This window comes from Salarias fasciatus, chromosome 10, assembly GCF_902148845.1.
Source record: "Salarias fasciatus chromosome 10, fSalaFa1.1, whole genome shotgun sequence".
In the NCBI taxonomy this organism is placed as follows: domain Eukaryota; kingdom Metazoa; phylum Chordata; class Actinopteri; order Blenniiformes; family Blenniidae; genus Salarias; species Salarias fasciatus.
The window spans coordinates 14,015,730-14,043,436 of record NC_043754.1 but is presented as its reverse complement, the minus strand read 5'-3'; the positions used below and the strand labels follow the sequence as shown (position 1 = coordinate 14,043,436).

The following is a 27,707-nucleotide window of genomic DNA, read 5'->3' as shown; positions in this document are numbered from 1 at the left end:
GGACTCTGTTACACAGATTAGTTTGGTAGATTTTTTTTTTTTTTTTTTTTTTTTGGTCGCTGCTGACAGACTGAGAGTTGAACTCACTATAGCACCACCAATGAACAGTCAGAGAGACCTGCGCATATCGTCAGCAGCCGCTTCTCCAGCCTCAAGCTAAAATTCGTCAGATCTGAGATCACAGAGGATTTTTTTTTTCCTCTCTCATTCAGTCCGGCAAGAAAAGATATTCGCAAAAGTTTCAGGATATAGACAGCGGGCATTGAATATACCCCGACGCATCTGCTGTGAGTGATTTTCTCCGTTTTTCTCGCCTTTTTCTCAGCAAGTCCACGAGAGGCTGTCGGATTTAGAAAAAAAAGGGCTGGTTTGTGTTGCATCGCTAGAATCGAAGACGAGTTTTTTTTTTTTCTTCTTACTGGGGAGAAGGGGTGAGTTTTCCGTCGAAATTGGGGAACCCTTGAGTGGTATTTGATGGCAAACTGGCGCGGTTCGGATCTGTATTTCAGCACCGCGGACAGCGCTCGGAATAAAACAGCATCAGTGCACATTTGCTTAATTACTCCGCCACGCACGAATCGGATCGTCATGCGTGTATTTAGACGAGCCTTGCAGAGGGATGCCAGTTGCATGCTAAATTTCTTCCCCCCCCTACTTCAAGTATATCCATATTGCTGGCGAGAGGGTGACATTTCCTCTGAATAACTTAGAAAGTGTGCCTGTGCGGGATTTTCTCCTCCATTCGCTAATCTGCATCATCCTCGCTTTAATAAATCCTTGTCAACGAAAGGGTTATTTATTTATTTATTATTGATTTAATTTTAACACATCATTGTGTGTCCATCGTCTCCCTTACTCTCAGTGCACCTTGGACCATCACAAGCAAGTATCGGGGGTATTGTCTTTTTACGTGGGCTGCGTTTCAGTGATCGTTCGAGGCATTTTTGCGCTTTTTGTGTGTTTTTTTTAAAGGGCATATAAGTAATTGGCCCCCTCGTGGACACATCGACGATTCTCTCTCTCTCTCTTCCAAAAAAATCAACAACCGGCAACCAAACAAACAAACAAAAAAAACAGAACAACCCAAAAACATATTAATAGCCTCGGTGGTTTTGAGCATTGTGATTTGCATGCACAATAGCGCAGACTATTGCCTCCAGACTTTGTGACCCGCTGACATCATGGCTGGATGATTGAAGGGGAGGAAATGTGTTCAGATTTTTTTTTTTTTCCTTTTTTTGGGAGGTGGGGGATTTGGTTTGATATTGCGGTAACGCCGTTTCACATTGCAGGGTATTAGGAAGCTGTGTACAGGTGCTACAAGCTCACGGGGGGGGGGGGTGGTATGTTGTCGATGATGTGCTTCCTTCTTATTTTTCTAATTGTTATGCACTACAAATGCAGCCGCGCCGTATGCATCTATATTGAAGAGAGGGTATTTAGACCGGTTGGCTATGTGATGATCGAAACGCTCAGCACTTATTCAAATGTTGCCTCCCTCATGGCCAGGGTGTGAGATGTGTCTCTGTAAATGTGACATCCAATTCGAAATGATGATGTAAAATCTTCCCGGGCTGTGTGTGTCAAGTGCCATTTGATGAACCAATGCATGTGGCAGGGCCATTTGGTTTGATTCATGTTCTGTCAGGCAACATTGAGGTGTGCTAAGAAGCAAGACCCACAATCTGAAATAAGGGTTCTTTATGGGGAGGTGGTGATTGTTGTAACCTCGTCATCCATGCCTGCTTGTTCATTTTGTCCTACCATTTTGTTCGCTTGACAGTATGATGTGATGAGAGGATGGAAGTGATGATGGAAGGGTAGCTCATGTGACTTGGTAGTAACAATAATATTAATTATCTCTCTCTTTGACCTCCAGCAGTGAAAGGTCCTCATATTGCAATGATGTGTGGACGGAGCAGAGCGGCCTCTACGTTTCTGTGGTCTTGCTTGCTTGTTCTCAACAGCATACTGAGTGGGAAAAGGTAAGAACTCATAACTTTTTATGTATCTGTGTAATGCATTGAATCAATTAAGCTGCTCCACCTATTCCTGCATGCATGTGCCTTGTCGATTAAGCTTGCTATCGACAGAGTGTGAAAATAGAATAAACAGTTCCAAAAGCTCTAAATAACACCAACATCATCAAGCTTTTAATGAGGCGTTGATTGTATGCTATGTCAGACTGTACTGGGCACAGCTTTGTATGCCATTTTTAAAATGAAAAAAAAAATCATAATGCTGCTAAAACTTGCTAAAGAGTAAACTGGCCATTAAGGCTGTCATTCAGTGAAGGAGGGGGTCAGCCAAACATTTACTGCTTTGATTTTCTGGGTCCATGCTTAGAGAGCCTATCCTCCATGGTTGTAACTGGGGCATCTCCACAGAACACCTGCATGCTTATATTTGCATAGAGGTAGCAAGAAGTGCGAGCAACTCCCCACGTTACTGCTGAGGGACAATTTTCTTATGGTCTCAGTTTTCAAACCTGTGTTGTACACAATGACGGATGTGTGCTTCACTGAGATATTTAGCACAGATGTCTCTACATGTGGTTTTGACAGTGGCTGCAGGGATAGCGGGGTGGATGTACAGGCATTTCTTCTCAGTGTCAGCACTGAAGGGTTGGATGTCAGCTCACCAGAAGCAGACAAACAAGCGGAGAAGGAATGGGAATTGGATGAGAGATGACAGCAATAAGATCCAATATCATGTGACTGCGACTGTAATAATTCCCACATGATTCAAATGTTTGGCAGCAAGTCATGTGTAGCGCATTTCAACATCGCATAATCTGACTCCTCTCTTTGGATTAATCTCAATAAGTGTGGAAGGGAACACAAAAAAAAATGGGAGACAGTTAAGATTTCCTTACCAAAAACTCCAATTGTATAATTATACAGCTGTTACAACTGCATGGGATCATTTAAACTCCCGTACCATCCTGGTCGTTGTGGAGAATCCCAAGGAGGCTAAAGGGATCAGGATTTTCTTCACACTTGAATAATTCAGTTGAACTGCCACAGGCAGTTGACTTAAATGGCGATGTGTTGGGATGGTCCAGCTTGCATTTCTCAGAAGTTACACTGAAAAACACACTTCCATGCGATATATATATAGTATACATAGTATATAGTAACATATACATACATGGTATATATTACAGCTCAAAAACAGGAAAGCTGAAAAATACATGCTGCACAACAATATGCAATTCTAAGCTCTGTTTTATCAAAATGATCAAGCACTGCTGTGTGCAGGAGGAAGGTCTGATTTACAGGGCTTGATGTGCTGTCCATGTAATGTAAAAGCAGTGATTACCTGGCTGAGGAACTGTCACTGCAAACTGCAAAGCAATTATCACCCAAAGATTTACTGTATAAACCTGTCGCCCTTTTTGGAAGTCAAATCCAGAGTCACACATACACCTTGGGGGATTTTCAACGAGATGTGGTAATCAGGAAGACCTAGCACTCCGATACCGCATGTCGCTAACGAAAGAAATTGCCTTATAATTAGATATCCGGCAGACAGGAGAGACAGAAAAAGAGAGAGAACGTGAGAGGTACAGTGAAATGTAGAAAGAGAGAGAGAGAGAGAGAGAGAGAGAGAGAGCGAGAGAGAGAGACTGGGAGAAAGAGTGTGAACAGCACTGTTGCTGTTCAGATGACCTGTAGATGGGGATGGTGTACAATGTTTTAGGAGGAAGTAGCCCCTGGCTGATAAACATGTGTATCCTGCCATAGCATCTTTCCTAAATCCTAATTTTTTAAACTATCCTTGAAAATAACCTTTTGTACCACCACCGCTTAGTTCAAAAACGAAATGATGCATCACACTAATTTCAGTGAAATCACTAGACTGACATTTCTATAATTTTCGACCAGTGGTAAATAAAGCGATCATTCAAAAACAGCAAAACACCTTCAGCATGTGCCTGTTCGCTGTGCGTGTTTTATGTTGGTACAATTCCACTTTTGCTTTTCTCGCCATCACCTATATTTTAATCACTGATGAACACAAACTTGAAATGTCTTGCTTTCTGTTCACTTTCAGTAATAAATTTAACATGTTAGGAATCTGGTGGAAATGCTTAAATTAATGCAAAAAGTTAATAATACAGAGGGAAAGGAGAGGTCTTTTATTTAGCCCCAGTCCACATCTTATGGACTGTGGCTGCAGCTGATGCTGTCTATATTTATACATAATTGGTCTCCCAGATCTGTGAAAAATACCTAAATTGTTACTTTGGATTTGCGTATTTCAAAACATCTACCTCCAGGTCTGGTGCCAAACAAAATTACTCATCACAGTTTTGTTTTTCATGCCTGCTTCAGACAGCTACCCTTTTTATTTTTTTTTTAATCATTATTATTTATTTCCCATTTTGGCAGACAGGTGATGCGTGTGAAGTAAGAATAATTGCACACAAAGCGATAGACATGCATTAACCCCTTTACACAAATCCATGTGCGGTGCGAATGGTGCATCATCATCATGCTTATTTAGAGAGTAAAATCTTTAACAGCTCATATTCAAAGCTGACGTATCCGCCTCAGTGCTGCAGCTTTGAGCGTGAGCGCTGTCTCTCCAAACGGTAACAGTCCAAACAGTATTCTCACCTTTCCCAACCTTGCTTGCCCACCTTCTCTAGCACTCCTACACATCTGTTATCTTCTTTTTTGTGTCATCATCTCTTCTTTTGAGTTTTTCTCACATTTTTCTCCAGATAGCACTCTCCCTCCCACTATCCCGCCTACTTTTCTTTGCCTCCCATTGCGAGTTCCTGCTAACAAATCTTGATGACCTCTCCCTCTCCTTGGAGCCGTTTCACTCACAGAGCTTGTTTCCAAACACTTGATGTTTATTTTGCATGCAATCAAGCCAAACGCTATTGGCAAGAACAAGAGGGAGAAGATGTGCCACACAATACACCGTTGAACAATTATTATCAGTACTGATATACGTGAAAAATAAAGGCCTGCGCATATGTGCACAGACCGTGGCTGTGCGGTGCATCCATGCACTGATGCGTGCACTGATTCTGGTATGCAAACACACACATACATGTTCTCTCTCTCATTCCTATCAGCCAATCTTTATACCAGATAGTCTAATTAGGGTATGTATATCTGAAATATTTATGCATGAAGATGCAAACCGTGCATTCACAATGTTTGATTGCAAGTGTGTGTGTTTGTGTGTGCGTGTGTGTGTGAGAGAGAGAGAGGGAGAGAGAGAGAGAGAGAAGGAGAGAGAGAGAGAGAGAGAGAGAGAGAGTTTTGTATTGCTCAAAGCTTTTTGTTTCATGTTTTGTTCAAAGAGCACATTCAGCAAAGCCTTTGTGGGCTAACAGACCATATTAAGGTATAAATAATGTATCATGGTTTCTCTATTTTATTCTCTACTTTCTCTATTGTGCCTACGTGAACATGAACATGCACATGTGCAGGTCTAGTCTTCAATCCCACTGACAGCCATATTTTTTCCAAAGAGACAGAATGCAACAGCAGAACTTTTTGTCTACTTTTGAACATGATTCCAGATGGCATGGACTCGTGCTGCGATTTCGAAAGTAGGGGCAAAATTAATTGGGGTCATATACAAGTGCTTCTTTTCTCCATGTTGCGATTGTCACTTTACAACAGGGATGCCTCTCTTGCTATCAAAATATATGCTTTTATTGTTTGCGTGTGTGTGTGTTATATGATTTGTCCTCGAACTTTGTCCTTACACTGTGGACAGCATTCGTTGTGGTTTTGGATTCTAGCCCTGATTTGAAATTTTGTTCTTTGCTTTGCAGCACAGCAGTTAACTTGACAAGTGACAGTAAAGTGTTCACCAAGATCTTAGACAGCCTTCTGGATGGCTATGACAATCGCCTCAGGCCAGGACTGGGAGGTCAGTAGATCCAAGTCACTGAATCTGTTTTGTCCCTCACGATTGTACCATTTTTTAAAACTATGATGCACGCAAAAGTGATTTGGTGGAACGCTAATTCTTGTAGAAATATTTACTTGCAGCATATGACAATTGAGTGATTAAATAAAGAATTAAAAAGCTTTTATGTTATACCAGCTCCTTTTTGAAACAGTACCATAAAACCTGCATTGTAATTTTCCATATTTTTAACTTCTCTCGCTCTTTGATCAACTTTCCATCATCATTAAAAAGGCAGAGAGCGTGACTATAGATAGGAAAATAAAGAAAATGAGAAAGAAAGAAGCATGACATCAAGAGAACCTATAGAGAGATGATGTTACAACTGGCATGCGAAGGACACGGGGAATCACACATTATAATGCAGCAGACGTCAAACAGACCCACAGAAAAAAAGCCTGCCTGCTAGAAGTTCAGCAGCTACAAGAAAAAGAAAGAAGAAAAAAAAAGGATTATGATGTGTATCATTCATAAATCATTCTGTCATATTCCAGTTTCAAAAGCGTGAGGAGCGAGCCCTTACATCTGTGCAAATACACTCGTACATCCCCCTCTTTCACCCTGTCCAGAATGAATCCCCTGTTAAACCGTTCTGGACGTCTGTGACTGAACCACAGGGGCATTTTTTTCAGTGAAAAAGCAATGTACAGCTTTTTTTTGTTTTTGTTTGTTTTTTTTTTGTTTGTTTTTTTAAGATTTATTGAGATTGAAGCGTAGTCTAGGTAATGCAGCTGACAATAAAACCAATAGCAGGATTATAGTTATTGAGATTTAAAATAGTTTTCAGTGATACATTTTTGTGACTTATTTATAAGTTTCAATGTTTTTTCTTTGATGTGCATGTGAAAGTATGAAAAAATGTTGCTGATCAAACTGAATGGATCACAGGCTTGTTTCAGCAGGTAGTTAGAGACTAATGAATGCCGCTGATAGTCACTCACTCTGACAATTTCCTGCTTCAACAGAGCGTGTAACTGAAGTCAAGACTGACATTTTTGTGACCAGTATTGGGCCAGTTTCGGATCATGACATGGTAAGATGTGTGATTTACTTTGGCTTTAGTAAAGGTCATCAGTTTCCTTGTGTCATTCTCACTATCCCTACCGCAGCCTCCTAACCCCCTTCAGTGGTCTCTAATCTGTATATTATTTATCGATTTGACGATTCACTCCATTAACTTCTGATATTTTAATTAAACTGTCACTCAGGGAAGGCATGATTTGGCGCATGGTTCATAATTGCGGTCTACATGCAGTAAATGTCACCTCTCTTGAATACGAGCACGTATGCAGCGTGAAAATATGCTGTAAACATTGGCCTCAAATCCTGTTTATTTGTTCTGGGATATCAACAAAGAAGAGACTTATTCACAGATCTGTCTTTCCTGGGAAATACAGATACTGATGTTCAAGAACTGATGTGTAACAGATAAGTGGGCAAACCATCACAAAATGACAGGATGTTTTTGTAGACAAATGCAGCAGCCAGAATAAGCAGTTGACCTCCGCTTCACTCGTGAAACTAATTTAAATTACATCAAACACAGCTATACCATATGTGCCACTGTCACTCGAAAGGTCAAGCTGCTGTCACATCCCATTTGAAATTCCAGGCAAGCGCAAGATGTGTGCGGTGATGGTTTGACAGCGGTCGCAATAAATCTAAAAAAAAAAAAGAAAAAAAAAGAACGAGATTCATTCAAATTTACCATTAAAATATAAATAGTCGCTTGTGGAATTCATTTTCCAGTATTCCACCTTGAGCTGTTCAAACAAGAGTATCTGAACTCTGCCCTGTGCACCCAAAACCAATTAATCTCATTTAAATGATTCACTACCCCCTGCTAAAGGAAAAAAAAAAAGACTCTTGTTATAGCCACGTGAAGTACGTCTACTCTATTTGACATAATCTCAGTTAATTGCACGAGCTGACATGCGGGCCAGCACTATTTTGCTGTGCTTTAAAGGCTAGAAGGAGGAACTGAGGAATGTTTTCTCCATCTCTAGTCTTTCCCTCTGCTCTCTTCTTTATTACCTTGAAGCTTGATTTCAGTTCATACTAATTATCTTACTTGAACCAAGTGGAAAAGAGAGAAAGGGAACAAAAAAACAGTCTGAACTGTAATTTTTACAGGCTCCCTTTCCTCTGCTGAGCAGTCGTGTGGAACCATTAAAATCTGCTCTCAGCTATAGTCATTAGCCAGCTTGAAAATGAAATGTCCTCCTAATTTTGTGTCTAGTTCTTCCTTTTTGTGTCCAGTGTAATTCAGATTACAGAGTGAGGAAGTTTTCCCAAAGATAAATGCTAACAATAATCATTTTCGGCACGTACCTAACAATGCAAAGCCACATGAATGGACTCTGAACGTTCCTCTTTTTGAATGAGAGCATTAAAATGACCAGATTGTGATCGTGCGAACAAATGAAGATGGAAATGCAGCCGCAGATATACATATTGAGGCATTTTTTTGAGAAAAGATACCAGCAAGGAAATGACGGACCTTCACCCCAGAGATCTTCCCACAGTTCCCCAATGCCTTTAACAGGAAGAGACAGATAACAGTGGGGAAACTAGGCCAAGTCCACTGTAGGAAAGTCATAGTGACACCAGAAAGAAAGAAAGAAAATAAGAAAAAAAAAAAAAAAACAAGGACAGGAAAAAGGGTAAGAGGGTGAGGTGTGGTTTGATTACTCAGCATGTTTTCCATGCCAGCTGTAAGTAAAGGTAGACAGGAAAAGTGCTACAGGGTGAGGAGTGCAGCTATTTCGTTGACATTTTTCCAATGCGTTCCTTCCTCCATCCACCTATAGGAGTACACCATTGACGTCTTCTTCAGACAGAGCTGGAAGGATGAAAGATTAAAGTTCAAAGGTCCCATGGCTGTGCTGCGTCTCAACAACCTGATGGCCAGCAAGATCTGGACTCCGGATACCTTCTTCCACAATGGCAAGAAGTCAGTGGCCCACAACATGACCATGCCCAACAAGCTGCTGCGAATCACAGAGGAGGGCACGCTGCTCTACACTATGAGGTAGGCTCTCTTGTTTCGCAACCGAGTTGCTAGAGCGAGTCATCTTCTAATTGCAAAGTTGCAGGTTTGACCCCCCATCTCGCCCTGTCCAAATGTCTAAGTGTCCTTGAACAACACACTGAACTTCGAGTGTCCCCCACTGGAGATTTAACACCTTGCACGGCAGCCATCGCCATTGCTGTGGTGGTGCTAATGGGCGAATGTGACGACTAGTGTGAAGCACTTTGAGACAGCTGAAGCAGGGAAAGATAGTGCTCCATGAGTGACTATCATTAACCATTATCCAAGTTATTGTTATTTTACAGGAGGAAAGAAATTATCCTGACTGGTTGGTACGGATACATGCAATTCAGTTTTTCACGTGAAGATCATTTGTTCTTCAGAGTGTATCAACAATACAGAGTATCTGTAGTTTCCAAAAACAAATGAGGACCTGTTGTTTGATCCAACAGTACTCAAATCTGATGGCCCATTTGTGGGAGGTTATGTCTTTCTGCTTATCGAGTTTATGTTACAGTTATGAGCAAGGTGGCAATGGCTTATCGCGTTGTTTTCCAGCTGGATCTATGTATTGCCATGTTCTTGGACAAGACCATATCGAAGCTTGGCAAAATGTCATGACAGCTCTGTTGCCATTTTTGTGCATTCGTGTATTTTAGTGTATTTGAGTGTGAATGTGACTGAGGCGTTGAAGGCAAAAACTGAAATGCTTCCTAAAATATGAATGATAAATAGTTGAAATGTGCAACATCTGTATGTTTTAAATTCACTGCACAGGAGGTGCTTGTGTGTGTGTGTGTGTGTGTGTGTGAGTGAGAGAGAGAGAGAGAGAGAGAGAGAGAGAGAAAAGTATTTGAGCAAATGCATGAAGTGTTTGTATTTAATGATCTCTGTCCATGACAACCACATTCATATAATGAATGAACCTTTGACCTTTGTCTCTTGTGTTTTTAGGCGATTTTACTGGCTAACAGTAGAGGTGGTGCCTTTATGTTAAAACACCATACATGGCAGGAGTTTTGGTGTATATTATTAGAATTTATGATTCCATATACTGACTGAAGTAATAGGCTTTCTTTATTATAACATTTTATTTAGCAGTATAATTCCGTCCATCAACTCTACCATGTATAATGCAACTGTGAATACAGCTTGTATTTTTGTACGAGATGTATATGAATGGTTCTTTTTACACAAAGTTGATTGATGATTGATTTAACGGCTAGATTATTACCAGCTTATATTTCTGCATTCTATCTTTTTTTGTTGTTCCCTAGTAAATATTATCACCAGGCGCATACATTTTCATTACACATTGCCATCTTTCCACGACAGTGTTCAGCAGGAAAAATAAAATTGTTTTATTCTGTCATGATTTATGTCTTTGGGGATGCTACTTGACAGTCACAAGCAAGACGATAAGGTGTACGGCCAGCCGAGCTGAGTTTCCAGCTACTCTCAGCACCTCAGTAGCTCAGTAGCCTTCAGCGGAGGGCGGGTAAATAAACCCTTCATGACAGAACAAACCTTGATGCTCAGCACAGAGTGATGCTAATGTGAGATGTCTATGGCAAGGATCGTAAAACATTTGTTTCAACATGTTTACTGGACGGGGGGAGGGGGAGAGGCGGAGCCCATATTGCTGTCACAGATGAGTGAGATGAGGGATAGATGGGAGATTAGTGTGTCACGGGTGGCCTGACATGCTGTTTTTCACCAAGCTGTCAGGAAATAGAAGCTCACAGCTCGGGGAGCTGGAGCATTTCTGTTGGATTGGGGAAAAGAAGTGCAGTTTCATTCAGCATTGTTTGGTGCCGAGAGATTGGCGCACAAAAAAAAAAAAAAAAAAAAAAAAAAAAAAAGAACGCCACATGGTGCCTAACTGTACTCTATTGTCATTCTGCCTTAATTCTTCGAGCCTTCCTACTCTTCTGTCCCTGCGTTTTATTTTTTCTTGCTTTAACACATGCTCCGATTTTCCTATTTTACATGTTGCTATTCTGGCTTACTGTCTGTTCTTTTTCAGGCTTACAGTAAGAGCAGAGTGTCCCATGCACCTGGAAGATTTCCCTATGGATGCCCATGCTTGTCCGCTGAAGTTTGGCAGCTGTAAGTCATCAGAAAAAAAATAATATACCTTTTCATTTATCACATCTCCAAAGACATAAGGTCACAACCACAAGTGTAACAGTGAAGTGATCCCAAAGGTCTTTATAATATGGGTTTGGATAAAAGTATTTCTTTATTCTAAGCAATGCCTCTGAATATATACAGTATGTATATATAAAACAATTCCCTTCAGGGAGAAAACAATATGTAGTTGGTGTAGACTTCATTTCAATACCAATTTATTCAAGACTGACCGTCCCAGATAATTATGCCCAAGAGCAAACCATTGGGTGCAAAAAGCAGTTTGAGGTGGCTCTGGCTCACCTCATAAAGGAGGTTGTTATCTAATCAGAAGGTCTTGGTGGTTCAGTCCTCGATCCCACCTTTCTGTGTGCCAAAGTGTGCCGGGGCAGCACCTGGTATTACAGCTGCCTTTACTGGTGTGGGACTGTCTGCACAAATAGGTGAATATGACTGACTTGAGACTGAAGCAGTCATTAAAAAACACACGAAAAACATTCATTTCAATATTTGGTAACTGACAAATTATTTTTTAAATAACAACAAATCTGTATTTTATGAAATTCATAAATTCTGCAAAAAAAAAAAAAAAAAAAAAAAAAGACAACAACAAAAAAACCTGTGCTCCACATGTATAAATGCTCCTAAAAGCTCCATGCATACACACACAAATACTTGACTGGCATGCCATCATCACTCTTGCTTAAATGGAGCTATGACCCCAGCAAAAAGGCCTGATAAGGCATGACAGTGCAGTATCACAACCCAATTTGACTCCTGCAGAACTTCCAGGACCCTGTAAGACCTTGGCATGCATGAAGAATGCAGACCTGCAATTATCTAACGCTGCGCCGACTGTTACCGGGGCTTCAGGCCAGCTGCTCGCTGCTGACATCTTCCCTGTCCCTGCATCAACTTTGGGAAGATATAACAGCAGATAGACTGATGGAGGTTTGAGACTAGAATAGAGAATGAGAGAAAAACTACAGAGAGCAAATGGGCTTGGCTGGTTGGGGGATGGGACAAAGAACCAGGAGCTAAAACACACCAAACCCACAGAGAAGTGAGCATCACACTGTCTGGGTGCCATCCTTCAGACAGCTGCACAGCGTGAGTGAGAGGAACGAGCCTTAACCGCCTTTAAATTGAACTCACTCCCTAAATATTTTAGTGATGAGCTCTCTTCCTTATGCTGCAGTGTGCAGTTGAGCCATCCTTTCCTCTGCAGTGGTCGAGCCACATTGCAGCTTTGACAGGTTGGGTGGCCGAAGGGAAGAAGAGACTGACTTGGCTGTTTTAAGGTCATGTTGTCCTGTTGGGATGTTGTTGTTTGCTTTTCTTATAAATTGAGTGGGGGGGGGGGGGGGGGGGGGGGGTGGTGACATGATGTGCCACGACATAATGTGACACAACACCATATCACATCATACAATGTTAGAGAAGACACAATAAAGCATAGGCAGGTTGTTCATGGTTAAAGCATGTTTTGCCCGCTGACACTCTACCCGGGTGAAGAAAGGGATAATATCTTTAAAAAGCAAAGTAGAAAAGACAGCTGGCGTGGAGATGAGAGGGAACTAGACAAGAAGACAGGAAGTGGGAAGAGGAAAGACAGAACTCCAAAATCTGTTTGGGCGCACTTGTTTTCAGATCTGTTTGTCATCAGGCATCCCTTCTTGCTCCAAAAATACAACATGGCAACATGTGAGGACAGACACGCAGCAGCAAAATTATTTATGAGGTTTTACTCTTGTTTTGCCCTCGCCAGATGCCTACACTCGAGCAGAGGTGGTGTACGTGTGGACCAGGGGGGCTGCCAATTCGGTGGTGGTTGCAGAGGATGGATCCAGATTAAACCAGTACGATCTGATGGGACAGAGCGTGGATTCTGGCGTGGTTCAGTCCAGCACAGGTAGGCTTCAGTTTGGCTGCAGTGCGACTTCCTTTGAAGGAGATAAATGTTTTACGAGCAGGGGCCAGCATTTCAAATCGAGGCCATGTGTAAGCATCGTTATTATTATTACTAAATGAAACAAAGATGTCCCGCTCCACATTCATCGCTTCACTCTGACTTGTGGTGTCAGTGGGTTGAAAATGCACATTGAGAAAACTGCATGAGTTCAAATGGATCTTCAGTGGCATCACTGCGTCACTTTAAAAATGACAGACCATGTCCCAGATTCTTCATTTCCCAACTGGCCATTTCACCTCTCCCTTCCCCCACCAACTCATTTTGGTCAATTGATACTGGCAAAAATTAGTCACAGCATGAAATGGGTGACCTGTTTGCTGAATTGGTAGCTGTAGGCAGAAAGCAATGCTTGAGACATCCCTTTACCTTCATCTTTGCCTTATTTCTACTGGCAACGGTGTCCCATTTGATTTAAATGCACTGTAACAGTTGGTTATTTTTGTTTCTGGAAAACCTCAAAATCAACATGTTGTTAGAACTACTTCAAACCCCTGTGCTGCTCCTGCCACTGTTGCATTCTGTGTGCGACTGGCTGTGAAAGCGCTGATGAAGTGGATCATGCCTGGATATTGAGTTTGTTGACAAATGACACCCATAACTGTGCCAATAAAACTCAAGAACAATAAAACTGTAGGACACAACACAACAAACCTTTTAAAACAAACACTTTCCACTATCAAGGCAGCTACAAAAGACAGTAACTTACAATTTTTCTGCTCTTGAGTCTCTGCGGTTGACCATATTTGGTTTGAAATATAATCTTTAGCAGTGTGTTAGCGTGCCAAGTCTCGAATAGGTTCATCAATAGGTTTGAAGAGGTTTATGGGCAAAGATTTAACAGTATAGAATGTTAACTCCGACTGACTAGGATTCAAGGATTCACAACATGTAAAAAATGATAATGTCATGAAAACCTTTTGCAGTCAGTGACTGTATTTTTCCTTTTCACGGTTTTCCAAATGGCCTTTAACAGAAACAAGCTTGATGGTTTGTTGACTGGCTGTTCGTCAACAAAACAAGTGCAGTCAATGTTCAATCAGACTGAGATCAGCTAAATAAACTGGTTGGCCAGTCCAGAATTGTTCAGATCCTCCATAAAAAAAAAACAAAAAAAACAAAAACAAATAACAAAAAAAAAAAAAACCTCCCTGATAGTTCTGGCCCCATATTAAGGGTTATTGCACTGCTGATTGTTAAAAGGTCTGCAGTTCCAATCAGCTGCCACATGTGTCCAAACAGTGATGGGATCAACAAGGGTTCACGCTGTTCATTTGTTGAACCACTTTATTGTTTATCCATTGAATGATTGTTTGTGAAGCTAAAGCCAAGTCTTGAATCAGGGAGATTGTTATTAATATTCACAATTAAAATGGTAATAATTACACATCAAAATGGCAACTTAACACTTTCAATGTGAGAACGTGTCATGTTGACATAACACAAGAAACGTACATTCTTGTATGACAAGTACTTTATTCAAGTAAAGGTTGTAGGGATTGTAATCCAGGTAATACCTGGTAAAGGTAGGGTGTATCCTCGAGGTCATTAGTGTGTCACAGGGCTGACACCTGAACCCCCCCCCCCCCCCCCCCCCCCCCCCCCACACACACACACACACACACACACACACACACACACTCCCACCTATGACTTATGAACTCTAAGAAAGGCGTACCTGGAGAGAACCTGTTCAAGAACTAAGAAAATATGGGAACCAATATTCCAGCCAAAGGCCAGCTTGGGTTTTTACATGGCGTGGCAAGAGTACAATCTACTAAACCACAGTGTGGTCCCACAAAAACACATTTAAAAGCCATTTACCAAGCCGACCTAATTACTCCTGAACCACCACAGCAATTTGGGAATCATGTGCTAAAAGGGTGATACCACACAGGTCTTCCTATACAGCTATAACCCAAATGAATTCAAAGCTTAATGAACTTTAACACTATTATAATGTATTGTAACTTCCCTTTGAAGATTTGTGTAACCTGTCCTTTTTTTTTTGTCTGCGGACAACAGGAGAGTATATTGTGATGACTACCCACTTCCACCTGAAGAGGAAAATCGGCTACTTTGTGATCCAGACTTATCTACCCTGCATCATGACAGTCATCCTCTCCCAAGTGTCTTTCTGGCTCAACAGAGAGTCGGTCCCTGCCAGAACTGTCTTTGGTGAGTTGTCTACTCTGTTGTCTCTGAAACATCTGTGGCTAGAGAAATGAGCCCATGACCAGAAGGTTTCAAATCTGTTCTTTGGAAATCACTGAGGAAGATACAATGCTGACACATTCGGCACTCGCTCAAAACTATAGTGGCATAGAGCGAGCCACTACACACATTGGATTACTTCTAGTTAATTGGGAATCTATTCTAAAATTAAAACAAATATTTAGTGCGATGTCTAGATTTGTAATCATTATGATTTTTTAAAGCCAATTTTTAAATTGTATTTATTACTTACTATTACATGATACTGATGTGGAATTGCACTTTCCTCTAATTATTCTATTACAACAATACACTGTGGCTTTTTTTTTTTTTTTTGCACATTCTCATATAGGAATCAAGCAAAAAGAAGGATTATGGTTTTCTTGTTCTCAAACAGTCACATCATAAAGCAGTCTGACTCATGTACTCCTGCATCGTGCAAACTCAGAATTTCTGTATTTAGCACACAACACAAACAAGTGATGCACAACCTTTATATATAATGATATTTGTCACTCTTCATGTGTTGTCAACAACACATTTAAATGTCATGTTTTTAGTAAAAAGGAGCTGCTGCAGTTTCATTGTTGTGTCTGATCATCTTCAGTTTTTTTTTTTCCTTTTTTTTTGGACATGGATAAAAGCATAAACACATTAAAGGGATAGTTAAGCAATCTGAGAATTATACATCAATGGTTTTTACCATGAAAAGGGGAGAGCTGCAGCCTGAAGTATTAAGCAAGGCGCAGATTAAAAACTGTGTTTAGATATAAACAAGGTAAAAAAAAGAGGATTGAAGTTGCAGATTCATCTGACGTGTCCCATTTGCAGCCTTTCAAAACATTCACGCTTTAAGAATTCTTTAATGACTTTACCCTGTGGAGTCTGTAATGACTGTGCAGAAACTGCAACATGATGACCAACTGCAGCATCCATCTTCTCATATGATTCATATTACAAATCCAATCTGAAAGCCAACTGGCAGGCCCATCTGTCCGATGACAGTCTAACCCCTCGGAGCTCCACACTTCCTCTTTTTGTGTGGAGGTCAGTGCTTGTGGTCTTATTAGCATCTTGAGACAATAGATTTGTTGTTTAATCTGTATATCTGAGATATTTAGATATACATTTTTTTAACTTGGCTCAAGATCACGTCAAACATAGAATACCCACAAGATAAAAATATATTATTTCCAAAAGAAATTCAAGTTGAACTGACAATATGGGGGGATTTTGGTGTCATTGCCATTTGTGGAGATTTTTTGACGTAGATATTTTGTGAGGGGCTTGAGTGCAAAAAACAAAATAAGAAAGAACAGCCTGCAAGGTCTGCCAAGGCTAAGACAAAGAACCCGAGAGCCGCAGAAAGCTAGCTTTTTATATCCTATGGAACTCTTTGCCCCGGCGCTCCAGATCTCATGGATGAGAGACTCAGCTGCACAGAAAAGCAGCAGTTTAATGGCATGATCACACTCAGACATAATCAGACAGTGCCACAAGATCGTTCAGCTGCTCACCATGGGGAGGTACATGGATACAGATGAACATTCCTGAAATTGTAGTCCAAAACTAACCAGAGTCACAAGATCTCACTGCTCCTGGGGTGTCCATCACCTCAGTGCACCTGCAACCAAAACTCGCCACGGCGTGTTGCTGCGACTGACACTTCAACCAGACAGAAAATAGAAACAAGGATACTGACAGCGCCAAAGTGTTGCCCACGCATTTTACATTCATATGCAGATATCTGTTAATTATACAGATTAATTCTCAACAAGAACGCAGAGTGGTTTGTTACCTGAAAGGCCAAGTTATTCTTTTAAAGGGCATCAAATGCTAAAACTGATTGAACTGCTGGTTGTGGGAGTTCAAAATATCCTTGTATAATTTATCCATACTGTTCTCGTCTGTTCTGTCTTTGCACCAATGAGATGAACATGAGTCTTAATCAGTTGTGGCCCGCTGCAGCAGAATTTCAAGCACAAAGCTCGGAATGAATTTAGATTTACGTGCTCTGAATATTTCACTACAAGTGAGTGTGTGTGTGTGTGTGTGTGTGTGTGTGTGTGTGTGCGCGTGTGTGTGTGTGTGCTTGCTTTGTGCCCGCCCGTGTGTGATGTAAGCATTCATCAATGTGTGCGACTGTGTGCGTCTGTGCACGTGTGTGCGCATTGGCCTGCGTATTTGTATGCGGCTGTGTGTGTGTGTGTATATCTGTCTGTCTGTCACACTAACGTCTTACATAATACCGCCCAAAAGGAAAGCTCTTGCTAGTCTGCAGCATGCTCTGTAGCAACACAGCACAGCAGCAGGCAGAATGTCCTTGAGTTACCTCTCCCCACACTCTTTCTTGTTCTTTCCCTTCTCTGTGCTTCCCTCTCTCTTTCCGTCTTCATTTTCTTCTCATGGATGTCAGTGTCTCCCCTGGCCCACTAGTTAAAGAGCTTTCCGAAAATCGTGATCCAGACACCGGATTTTACAGCTCTGCAGTCTTTTTTTTTTTTTTTTTTTTTAACTGTTCCCGTAATGTTTTGGTGTCTGATTGATTAGGTTAGTGAGTACTTTCATGTACGTGTGTGTGCTGTGTGTGCGGCACGGCTCGGTACCTGCGGTGCTTGTCACGTGTCGGAGAAATGAGGATGGCCTAGATTGGATTCAAACAACTATCTAGGCCATGTGTGTGTCCCTCATGCTATTACTGCTGGTTCAGCTTCATGAGATTACACGTATGTCGTGTGTGCATGCATGCGTGTGCCTTCACTCACATACGCAGCTAAATAAGCGCATGTTCGCATTTTCATAAACACACAGATCAACACAATGTCCCAGGATAGTTGATTGGTCATTCAAGTGGCTAACGTGCATCATGCGCGACAGCAGATATGTAAGTCAGTTCATCAAATAGGTTAAAATAGAATTCTTGCACTATATGAAGTAGTGAGAAAACATACACCCCCATATTTTATTATGTTGGGTTTATGCTCAAATTGCAGCTGAAATAAGAAGCTCCCTGGCAGAAACAGTTCAGAAGTTTTATGTGGTTGTGGAATTCACAATGTCTTCAGGGAGTACTATCTCTTAGAATATCTGTTTTCAGTCTCTTTCAGCACAGTGTGGCTAAATATCCACATCTGCCTTCATACTAACAGACACACACACATCTATCCATCTCTCTATTTGGGTTGGGGGGTATTTGAGCCAGTCCCATCTGACTATGGGCAAAGGCACCGTGGACCCGTCGTCAGTCCATCACAGGACAAACACAGAGGCAGGCAGACACATTTATCCTCAAACATGTATTCGAAGTAGATCTCACAACACAGATACGAACAGTTAGATCATGAAGGAAAAGATCAGCCAGCATAACCTCATCACTTCGAACAGCTCGTGCCAATCACTATTCCACTGCGCACCCGAACACGGGCATTTATAATGTTCCATTTGCTTTTTTGACACGTTATTGTAGTCAAAAATGTACCAGTTTTAAGTCACATGCATTCAGGTTAAAATATCATCTGCACATAATTCAGCATTAGAAAGAGTGCCAGTTATGCATTAGCTAATGTTCACCTTTCATGTGTCAATAAAGTATAATTGGTTTGATGAACCATGCAACCGAAATGACAATCACACCAACACTGCGCCCGCTCATTTTGGTTTTTAATAATGCCACCTGCATGGATGAATGAATAAAGACTTGAAATATTTCTTCACATACAACATGTGGGACGATCTAAATTCAATAAGGGGCCAAAATTAATGCTTTACCTGTCTGTGTATCAGAGATTAAAGGGTAGGCTGCACAATTATCTAATAAATTAGTGAAATAATGAGAATTTGCTTTCACTGGATGAGCAGTAGGAACGCGCAGCATTCTTCCCCGTAATGGTCATTAATCTTTATCACAAATGGATCTTCACAAACAGTTATACATGCAACAATGATAGTATAGAAAGACCCTATTTTCCTTGATATCAATAAATTTTGAATCGCCGCTGGGATTGTGCCATCATATTCTCATTTGCCCCAAGTGCTAGATGTTATGTAATCACTGTGGCTCTTTCAGTTACAGTTGTGTTACATCTGAATTAAGCCATAAGTAAACACTGTATGAAGCCATTGCTACATGTGAGATAACAACTCCACAGACAGAGATTCAAGGTTTTTTTTTTTTTTCTATGAAAGACAAATGACTTAAAGGTGCTAATATACTTCACTCATTCCTCCCTCACACACCTTCACAGCTTGGTGTCCTCTTGTCTTTATTACAGAGCGACATCACAGTGTATCAAAAGCCGCACTGATACGAAGAAGAAGCAAACAGCTACTGTAATACAATGTGCCGCTTTGTGATTACTACAGATGTGATCAGCTTAATGTGTCCTACAGAATCGTCCAAAGCTGGCACAGAAACAATATTACCACGAACAAACACGGCGTTGAAAACCCCGTTTAAATTACATTATGTGACTATGAAGCACAGCCACTGCACTAAATCTTTTTTCCTAAAGCCTTCCCTGTAGATGAATAGGCAATTTAAAAGCACAGCAGTGGGTAGAGTTATCTTATTTATCACTGTACCGATTAAGAGGCTGATTAGTTTATAGCTAGTTCGGTGTAGTGGAAAACTGTTGGCAATTTATTTATTTGCAGTCCAAATGTAAACCAAAAGGAAACAGTCACTGATGGTTGATCTGGTGCTTTCTCTCTCCTCTTCCGCCCTCCCTTCCTGCGTTTCTCTGTTTCTAAGCTGTCAGGGACAGAAGTGCTCAGAAGATTAGCTCGCTTCCTTCTCTCCTCTTTAACAGCGACTGGCTGCGTATTTATTGGTTTTCCCATGATGTGGTTTAATGTATCCCCTCATTAGGAAACAACACCTTGTGTGTGAGTGAATGTGTATGTTTGAGTTTGGATTTGAGGCGTGTGTATGGGCACATGTTTGTTATATTTGATCACGCTGGTTGTGTGCCAGTGGGTGGCCATCAATTTTCCTGGCTGACAGCATTGTAGGCAGTGCTACTATATGATGTATATATGTGTGTGTGTGTGGGTGTTTACGTGTGCATGTGTGGCTGAAATCTCACGGCTGTGTTGCAGGCACAGTCATTTGCCTCGCCCGCCAATCAAGATGTCAGTTGGTTCCTTCACTTATGCAAATGGGAGGTGACGTAGTGACGCTGTAGGTAATGTGTTTCTGGGTCAGGCTTCCCTGAGGCTTACGTTATTGATAAGGCATGAATAAATGAGTAGCCGCAGTACGGTGCAGGGGAAGGGTTGACAGACATCCAGCAAAGACAGCTTCACTCCTGGGACTGGTTAAGGGAGCATAAAAAAAGTTGTTCGACAAGTCCCTACACAAGAATCATGTTCATTCATCAGATTTACGAGTTTCACCACTGCTCCTCTCTCAGATGTATTAATATAAGATCGGACCTGTCATGCTCATGCTCCTATGGGTTAAAAAAAGACAAAGTATCCAGATCCACTGTGACTAAATTCACTGCTATGAATGCTGGCAAACTCTTAAATGTTATAAGTTGTAATATATTTTCAAAATGAAAATTGAGACGTGCTGAAACAATGGTAAACAATGCAATCGGCTCTCGCTGAAAATACTTGATATTTTATTGATATGCATCTTTTTTCTGCCACCTATGAAACCATGGTACAAACTGGCTCAGCATTCCTCAGCTCGACTCCTGTTTGCCAATCACATGCAAGCAAACCAACCCAGAAGAGACACCGTTTCCACCTGATCGATCTCCTGTAAACACGGTGTAAAACCATGCAAGAACCTCATTTAAATTTCTTAAATCATAAAAAAAATCATCAGGCAAACTGATATCACAGTCTAATGTGTATTTTGCATGCTTTATGAACGATCTTGGTGAAGAACATTATCATGGCTAAAGATACAATTCCTGTAATATTCTTCCAATAATGTAAAAAGACAATGGATTCCACCTTGTCATCCTTCATTTGGCGTCTTTGCTATTTCTGTGTATGATGCACCTCGGTGTAGCTGTTTTAAAAGTCCCTGAAGTCTCAAGTGTAAACACCATTTGCACTTAAAAACTATTCTTGCATTCCTGTTTAGATGTTACCTTCTAATACTGTTGAATGATTTCTGAAACAAAACATTAAAAAAAAAAAAAAAAAAAAAAAAAACTGCTTTACTTTAAAATCCTCAAAGCACCCACAGACTAGATGTTTGAGCAAGAAGACAGTTTTGACCTTGCCCCATACTTTGATTGTCATGTTTGATTGGTGGCCTACTCAGTCAAATCCTGATCAGAGGGAAATTTATGCCTGCACTCAGGGACAATGTCGGTAAAAAGAGGGGGATATTCCTCTCTGCCACACGGAGGGCTGTCTGTGGTTGTGAATGAATGATTGGACAGTATATCTTATTCACTTACTTGAGATTGACCAGAGTACTTGAAGCACTTGTGGTCTATTGCTTGAATTGGGACAAAACAAACAACACACTATCAGAGATATCAACAATCTTAACAAAAAACACAGATTTTGCACTTTACACAAAAAAGGATAGACTTTTTTCAGATCGACTGCCTCTGACCAGCAGCTAAGAATTAAATGGGCTGATTAAACTGATAGGCATTAGACCAATTTTCTTCAAGCCATATTCTGTCCGAAACCCATTAACCAAGAGGACATTGTCTGCACCGTATTTCCTCCCAAATGTTCCTTTTTGAACCTCATATTGAACCTCCCTTTCCCGGAGGCAACAGTGACTGTCTTCCCACTTTAAAGCTGTCAGGCCAACCTTGTGATTCATCATCTGAGGTCTCCCAATTTACCTTCTCCAAATTTGCAATCTGGCAGTATTTTTCATTTTGTTTTAACCTCTTTTCCCCTCGTCTCAGTGTTTGTGCGAGTAGTTGAATCTGAGCAAAGGCAAAATTTACACAAAGAAGATATGTATCAAATAAATCAAGTGGCATTGCTTGTGCACACTGAGCTAAATTGAGTGAAAGGGACTCTCAAGAATTGAGTTACACCACTAATAATCCAGTTAGAACTTTCCAGATCAGCGATTTTGTTCATTAACAGCCTTCAAAGCCTCAAGACTATTAGTAACAACATGTCAGATAGAGTCATTTAAAACCAGCTCTGGAGTCATGTACTAATGAATCAGCTTCCCAGTGTTCTAAATGAGTCCTAACTAGGCCCATCACTAAACAGACGCAAAGCAGAATTGTCCATCTTCGAGGTAGGAATAGCACAGCCAGTAATCTCCACACGTATATGCACATGATAGACACCCTTTTAATTTTAGGATTAATGAGTGCAAACAAACCGTCTTTCAATCATGGTTGAATCTGTGCATCATTTTAAGTATTAATATCAAAGTCTTTTTCTTTCTTTTCCACTCGTTCTCTCTCTCTCTCGTGGTATTAGGGTATTGGAGGAGTTGGGAGTCTTGTTTCCATGACAACAGAGCTTGTCAAACACAGTAAAGTATATATGATACTGAGCATCAGGCTGCTTTTGCGAGGACTTGTGTAATACCCAGTGGTGCCGCCTTCCTCCTCCCCCACAAAATTAACTGATTTACTGACAAACAACACTGACAGACCAACAGCTGCCACAAATGCAATCTGTCTCTTATTGCTTCCTTCATTTCCTTTAAAGCGTAAATGTAAAACATACACAGCTCGGATGTGGTGAATCGGAGGCGCCTGTGAAATTGCTCCTGCTGTGGATACAAGTGCACATGATTGCGAGCAAAATCACGCTGTACTGGCTGTTCTCCAAAGGAGACTGTTCTGGCACCCAGCTCAAAAGCAATGACACCTTGATATTATACTGTCACTCCACTGCAGTCTCAAGATGATGCTGCTGATTTACACAAAGCTGGTGTTTCCGCTTAGATTACATCTTCATGCGAGTTAATGTATGTGTTTCATCAATGACTTTTACTGGAATGTGTCTGATCAATTATCGGTTTTAGACAAGACAAGCAAAAAAAAAGTAATATTTATGATTGTTTTGTCAGTGTGGTTGTTTTTGAATTGTAAAAAGCAGCATACTGTTCTCCTAAAATTACTTCCCTTGCACATCCTCACATAGATTAGCTGCAGATGAACTTAATTTTAAATCATAAACTGGCAGGAAATGGAAAATCTGGTAGGAATCCTAAATTGTTTCCATATCTCTCCCTGCCATACATTCTAAATAATCAAACCCGGCGGTGGATTTCCTGACCGTGGTTGCCGTGCAGAATATGTAGCTCTATTATTACACCTGCTGTAGCTCAAAACTCCCGTCATAAGGCACATCTCGCTGCCTGCATTTAACTGCTGCTACCTTTAATCTCCCAGTGCTGCCTCTCCATCTGCGTGCATCACATATGTGGGTGGCTGAGTTATGTCTTTCTACTGAACTGGATATGAATATCATCGCTTTCAAGTGAACCTTTCATTTGTTTTTGTTTGTTCAAACTGTGCCACTGCCAAGTGTAATTATGCCACATATGAACAAACAGGTGTTTGTCTTGATCATTTTTGTCTATTTTAATGGACTTCAACAAATTATCTGTCTTTCTGGGACACTCATTTAAAAAAAAAAAGGTTTTAGCAATAAATTACTTGGAAATAAACAAGTTTGACCTACGTATTTATTATTCCCTTCACTACCATAATAAACACCAGAAATGCCGTAAATCCCGTAAATCCATCAGAGGTATCTTTCTCAGTTTTCGCTACTAACCAGCCTCTTATTCGGCTATGAGTAATGTGAATATAACATTCATCCTTTATGGTTCATGTCACAGCACCAAGTCAGCAAAGGCAAAGCAAGTGAAAAGAGAGTGGGAGGATGAGGAGTCAGTGATTCATCACTTAACACTTGACCAGGACTAAGGGAAGAAAAAGAAGAAGAAGAAAAAAGTCATAATTCTGACAGGAAACAGTTACATTTCAGAACCAGTGTAAAACTCGGCGGAAGTGATGGACACAATAACCGGAACAGTGTATATTGTATTTCAGTGGTGTTTAACAACACAGCAGTCAAAAGATTTTTACGAATTCAGTCCATATTTTCTTGGACCTTATGACAGCTGTTCTTCATTATCTGAGCAGATCAGATTAATTTAACATTTAAGATGTTTAAGAAAACCTTGTATTACCTAAAAGAAATGATGTGTAAATATGAAAACAGTACCCAAAATGTTTCCTTGGATATGCACCAAACAGCACATTGTGATGATTCAGTATCTGCATGCAAAAAGCACGATGCACCTGCTGATTCACACAGACCGGACAGTTGCTGTGCGAATTGATGACACAGCCACAAAGTGAGCAACCAGGCAGGCTCGAACCGTTTTGGCATCATATCAATCTTCTTAAGCGCCCAGAGGGTCCTGAGGGGCTGCGGCCAATCCGAGCAAACAATGTGGGAAGGAAGACACGGTGCACCCTGGACAGATCACCAGTCCATCACCGGGAAAACACCACAGAGGGACAGACAGTGGGAAATTTTAAGTCAACAAACAGCCTTCAACATGTTTTTGGACTATGGGGGGGAAGGGCAAAAGAAAAACTCATGCAGAAAGAGGAATGATATCTAAACTCATAAAGGGCTCATTGAGGTGAGTGTTGATGCTGTTATTATATGTAGCATCACATAGAAACGTATCAGTCGAAACCACAATATGACCAAAAGTAACTAAATATTTACACTCACGTTTCAAAACTGCAAACACATTGTTGACAGAAGTTGTGCCCCAGTTATGATTTTTGGGTGTGCATTGACATGATAACTGAGAGTTAATGAAAATACAAGTTTTTGAAAATGGCTTCCAAGTCCGTGCAAATGGCGGAAACAAACATTTTTGAAAACATTCGAGCTCCATCTCCGTATTGACAGAGGAAACAGTGCTACTGCTTATGCGAACTGCAGCCATAGTAAATAGTTCTTCTGCACAAGTAGATGAAAAATAACAACAATTGCAGCGTCCAGAGAGTCATGACTCCCAGTCGATAAACTCCTGAGACTTAGCAGTTTCACAGTCAGTGTAACATCAATCCACTCTATCCAATCGAATATGCACATGCTCACCATTGTTAATGTTCATAGGGTATTGTTCTCTGTGGTTTCAGTACAAAAACAAACAAGAGCATCCACTAGTGGTCCTACATGACAACTACCCCGTTTTCAGCGTTTATCCCATTTCCATGTAAAATAACTTTTTTATCAAAATGTTGTGGTGTAAACCTCTTCATTTTTTCTGAAACAAAACTGCAAATACAATACGTTTCACTTGAAACATTGTCGTGGAAACGGGTCTCAGAGGTTGCCTTTTGTCGCTCGCTTGCTCGCTCCTGTTGTTTGGGTTCTGTGTTCATACAAATATCATTTTAACTTTTCTCCCTCCCACTCAATTCTTTAGTGACTAGAAAACACATCAGTTACATATTTTGTTTTTTTTTCAATTATTTCTGTTTAGAGAGAATAGAATTTATTATAATCAAATTTAAAAAAACTGTCAACACCTTCTAGTAGATCTTTTATTCATAAAAGTCAGCATTTTCTATATGTTTGTACACAGCCATGGCCCCACATGCAGCGTGCGCATGGGAGGACCCTCTCTGCATATTTTATAGTCTCTCTACAAGCCAGATGTTATTCATGGTCGTCCAGACTTAGCCGGTGGATCTTTCATTGCTTGGACTCATGTTGTTCTAAGTGTAAACATCTGCGGTAGCCTGTTCTGTAATGAGCACTGCATTGATGATTATGCTCTGACCTACTTCCTCTTCCTCTCTATAGCGGCTCTGCTCTGCATTCTGGAGCTCATGTTTCAGCATCATGCTGATTTGCACTAGAGAAATAGGATTCGAAATGAGGCATCTGTCTTTAATTTCTGCTTTTTTTGTTTGCATTCATTTTGGTATTTTATAGTACTTGTGCGTGCATTGGTGTGTAAGTCACAGTTGGGAAGAAAAGTGTTTAATTTTATTTGTTATTAGTTATCAGCAGTGCCTCTACATCTCCTCCCCACCTGCATCTGAAGAAAGCGCTACCTTTGTAGGGTTGTTAAAAGCAGGCACAGTAGGACTCATCGCACAGATTTATGCAAATAAAATGCTTGAGTTAAGAAAAAAAAAAACTTGCAGAATACTTGGAATTCTTATATTGGATGTAATTTGCATTATAGGACCAAGAGCCTCGTCGTCATTTCTTTTTCAAGATGTGACGAGAGTTAACGTATCTGACCTGCCTGTTTTTCTCTCTGCAGGAGTGACCACTGTACTGACCATGACCACACTGAGTATCAGTGCCAGGAACTCTCTCCCTAAAGTGGCCTACGCCACAGCTATGGACTGGTTCATTGCTGTCTGTTATGCCTTTGTCTTCTCGGCCCTCATCGAGTTTGCCACTGTCAACTACTTCACCAAGAGGGGTTACGCTTGGGATGGGAAAAGTGTGGTACCAGAGAAGGTATGCGGAAAAAATATTTTTTAACCGTCTTGCTAAGCCATTATTTTCAGTCACTCTTTGTTGCAGCAGGGCGGTATTTGACTGCTGATCGAGCTACGTCAGGCGGGGAACATTCATTTGCTGTCACCACTTTCCCTAATAGAAAATGCAATGTGGATAACATGCAATGAACATTAATAGTTTAGTGTTCATCTTTCTGCTCCAGTTGTCTTAATGCCACACTTAGCAGCAGCGTACGCTGTCATCTCCAGCTGTTTCTGAGACAATAGCACCCAACATTAACTCATAGATTGTTGAGATTATTGCTATCATGTTGAAAATACGTGGATGACAGAATAGAAGTAACCGTGCTTATGAATGGTGTCTGAGCCTTGATTAAACCTGTAACCTGAGCTCTTTGTTCCGTTTCTCCATCAAACGCAATTAGCAAAAGAAGAAGAAGGAATCTCTTCTGAAGAAGAACAACACCACAGCCTACCCAGCTGCTACTGCTACGGCCTTCGCCCCCAATATTGCCAGGGACCCTGGATTGGCCACAATCGCCAAAAGCGCCCCACCACCCCCTACCGAGCCCAAGGAGGAGCCAAAGCCCAAACCTCCAGAGGCCAAGAAGACCTTTAACAGTGTGAGCAAGATAGACAGGATTGCCAGAATAGCCTTCCCTCTGCTCTTTGGAACCTTTAACTTGGTCTACTGGGCGACATACTTGAATAAGAAGCCCAAATTGCAGGGGATGACTCCACACTAATCCATGTTTCCATTCCTTTTAAAATTATACCCGTAATGATTTCATTTCTTTCTTATCCCTCTTGAGAAAAAAACAAAAAGAAAAAAAGGTGTTTATTTTCAGACAAACATGGTGTCCATGCTGGTTTCAACTCCCACTTGTTGCATTGCTTCTATGTTTATCTAAATTTTGAAGATTTTGAAAAAAACAAAATGCAGAAAAAAAAAGAA

The 27,707-nt window shown here is 40.8% G+C and overlaps 1 protein-coding gene across 1 annotated transcript; it reads left to right on the top strand.

Annotated features, from left to right (window-relative positions):
• gabra1 (gamma-aminobutyric acid type A receptor subunit alpha1) lies at positions 1 to 27,707 on the top strand. The gene is made up of 10 exons (XM_030100508.1): positions 1 to 287; positions 1,880 to 1,985; positions 5,804 to 5,901; positions 6,906 to 6,973; positions 8,751 to 8,971; positions 10,998 to 11,080; positions 12,870 to 13,013; positions 15,096 to 15,248; positions 26,548 to 26,750; positions 27,178 to 27,707. The coding sequence occupies exons 2-10, from the start codon at positions 1,903 to 1,905 to the stop codon at positions 27,496 to 27,498; spliced, it is 1,374 nt and encodes a 457-aa protein (XP_029956368.1). The 5' UTR covers positions 1 to 287; positions 1,880 to 1,902; the 3' UTR covers positions 27,499 to 27,707.

Excerpts from the sequence above, each read along its gene's own strand:
- gabra1 (XM_030100508.1), top strand. The coding sequence starts at position 1,903 with ATGATGTGTGGACGGAGCAGAGCGGCCTCTACGTTTCTGTGGTCTTGC. Across the intron at positions 11,081-12,869 it reads TCCGCTGAAGTTTGGCAGCT|ATGCCTACACTCGAGCAGAG; the intron begins GTAAGTCATCAG and ends TGCCCTCGCCAG. Across the intron at positions 15,249-26,547 it reads CCCTGCCAGAACTGTCTTTG|GAGTGACCACTGTACTGACC; the intron begins GTGAGTTGTCTA and ends TTCTCTCTGCAG.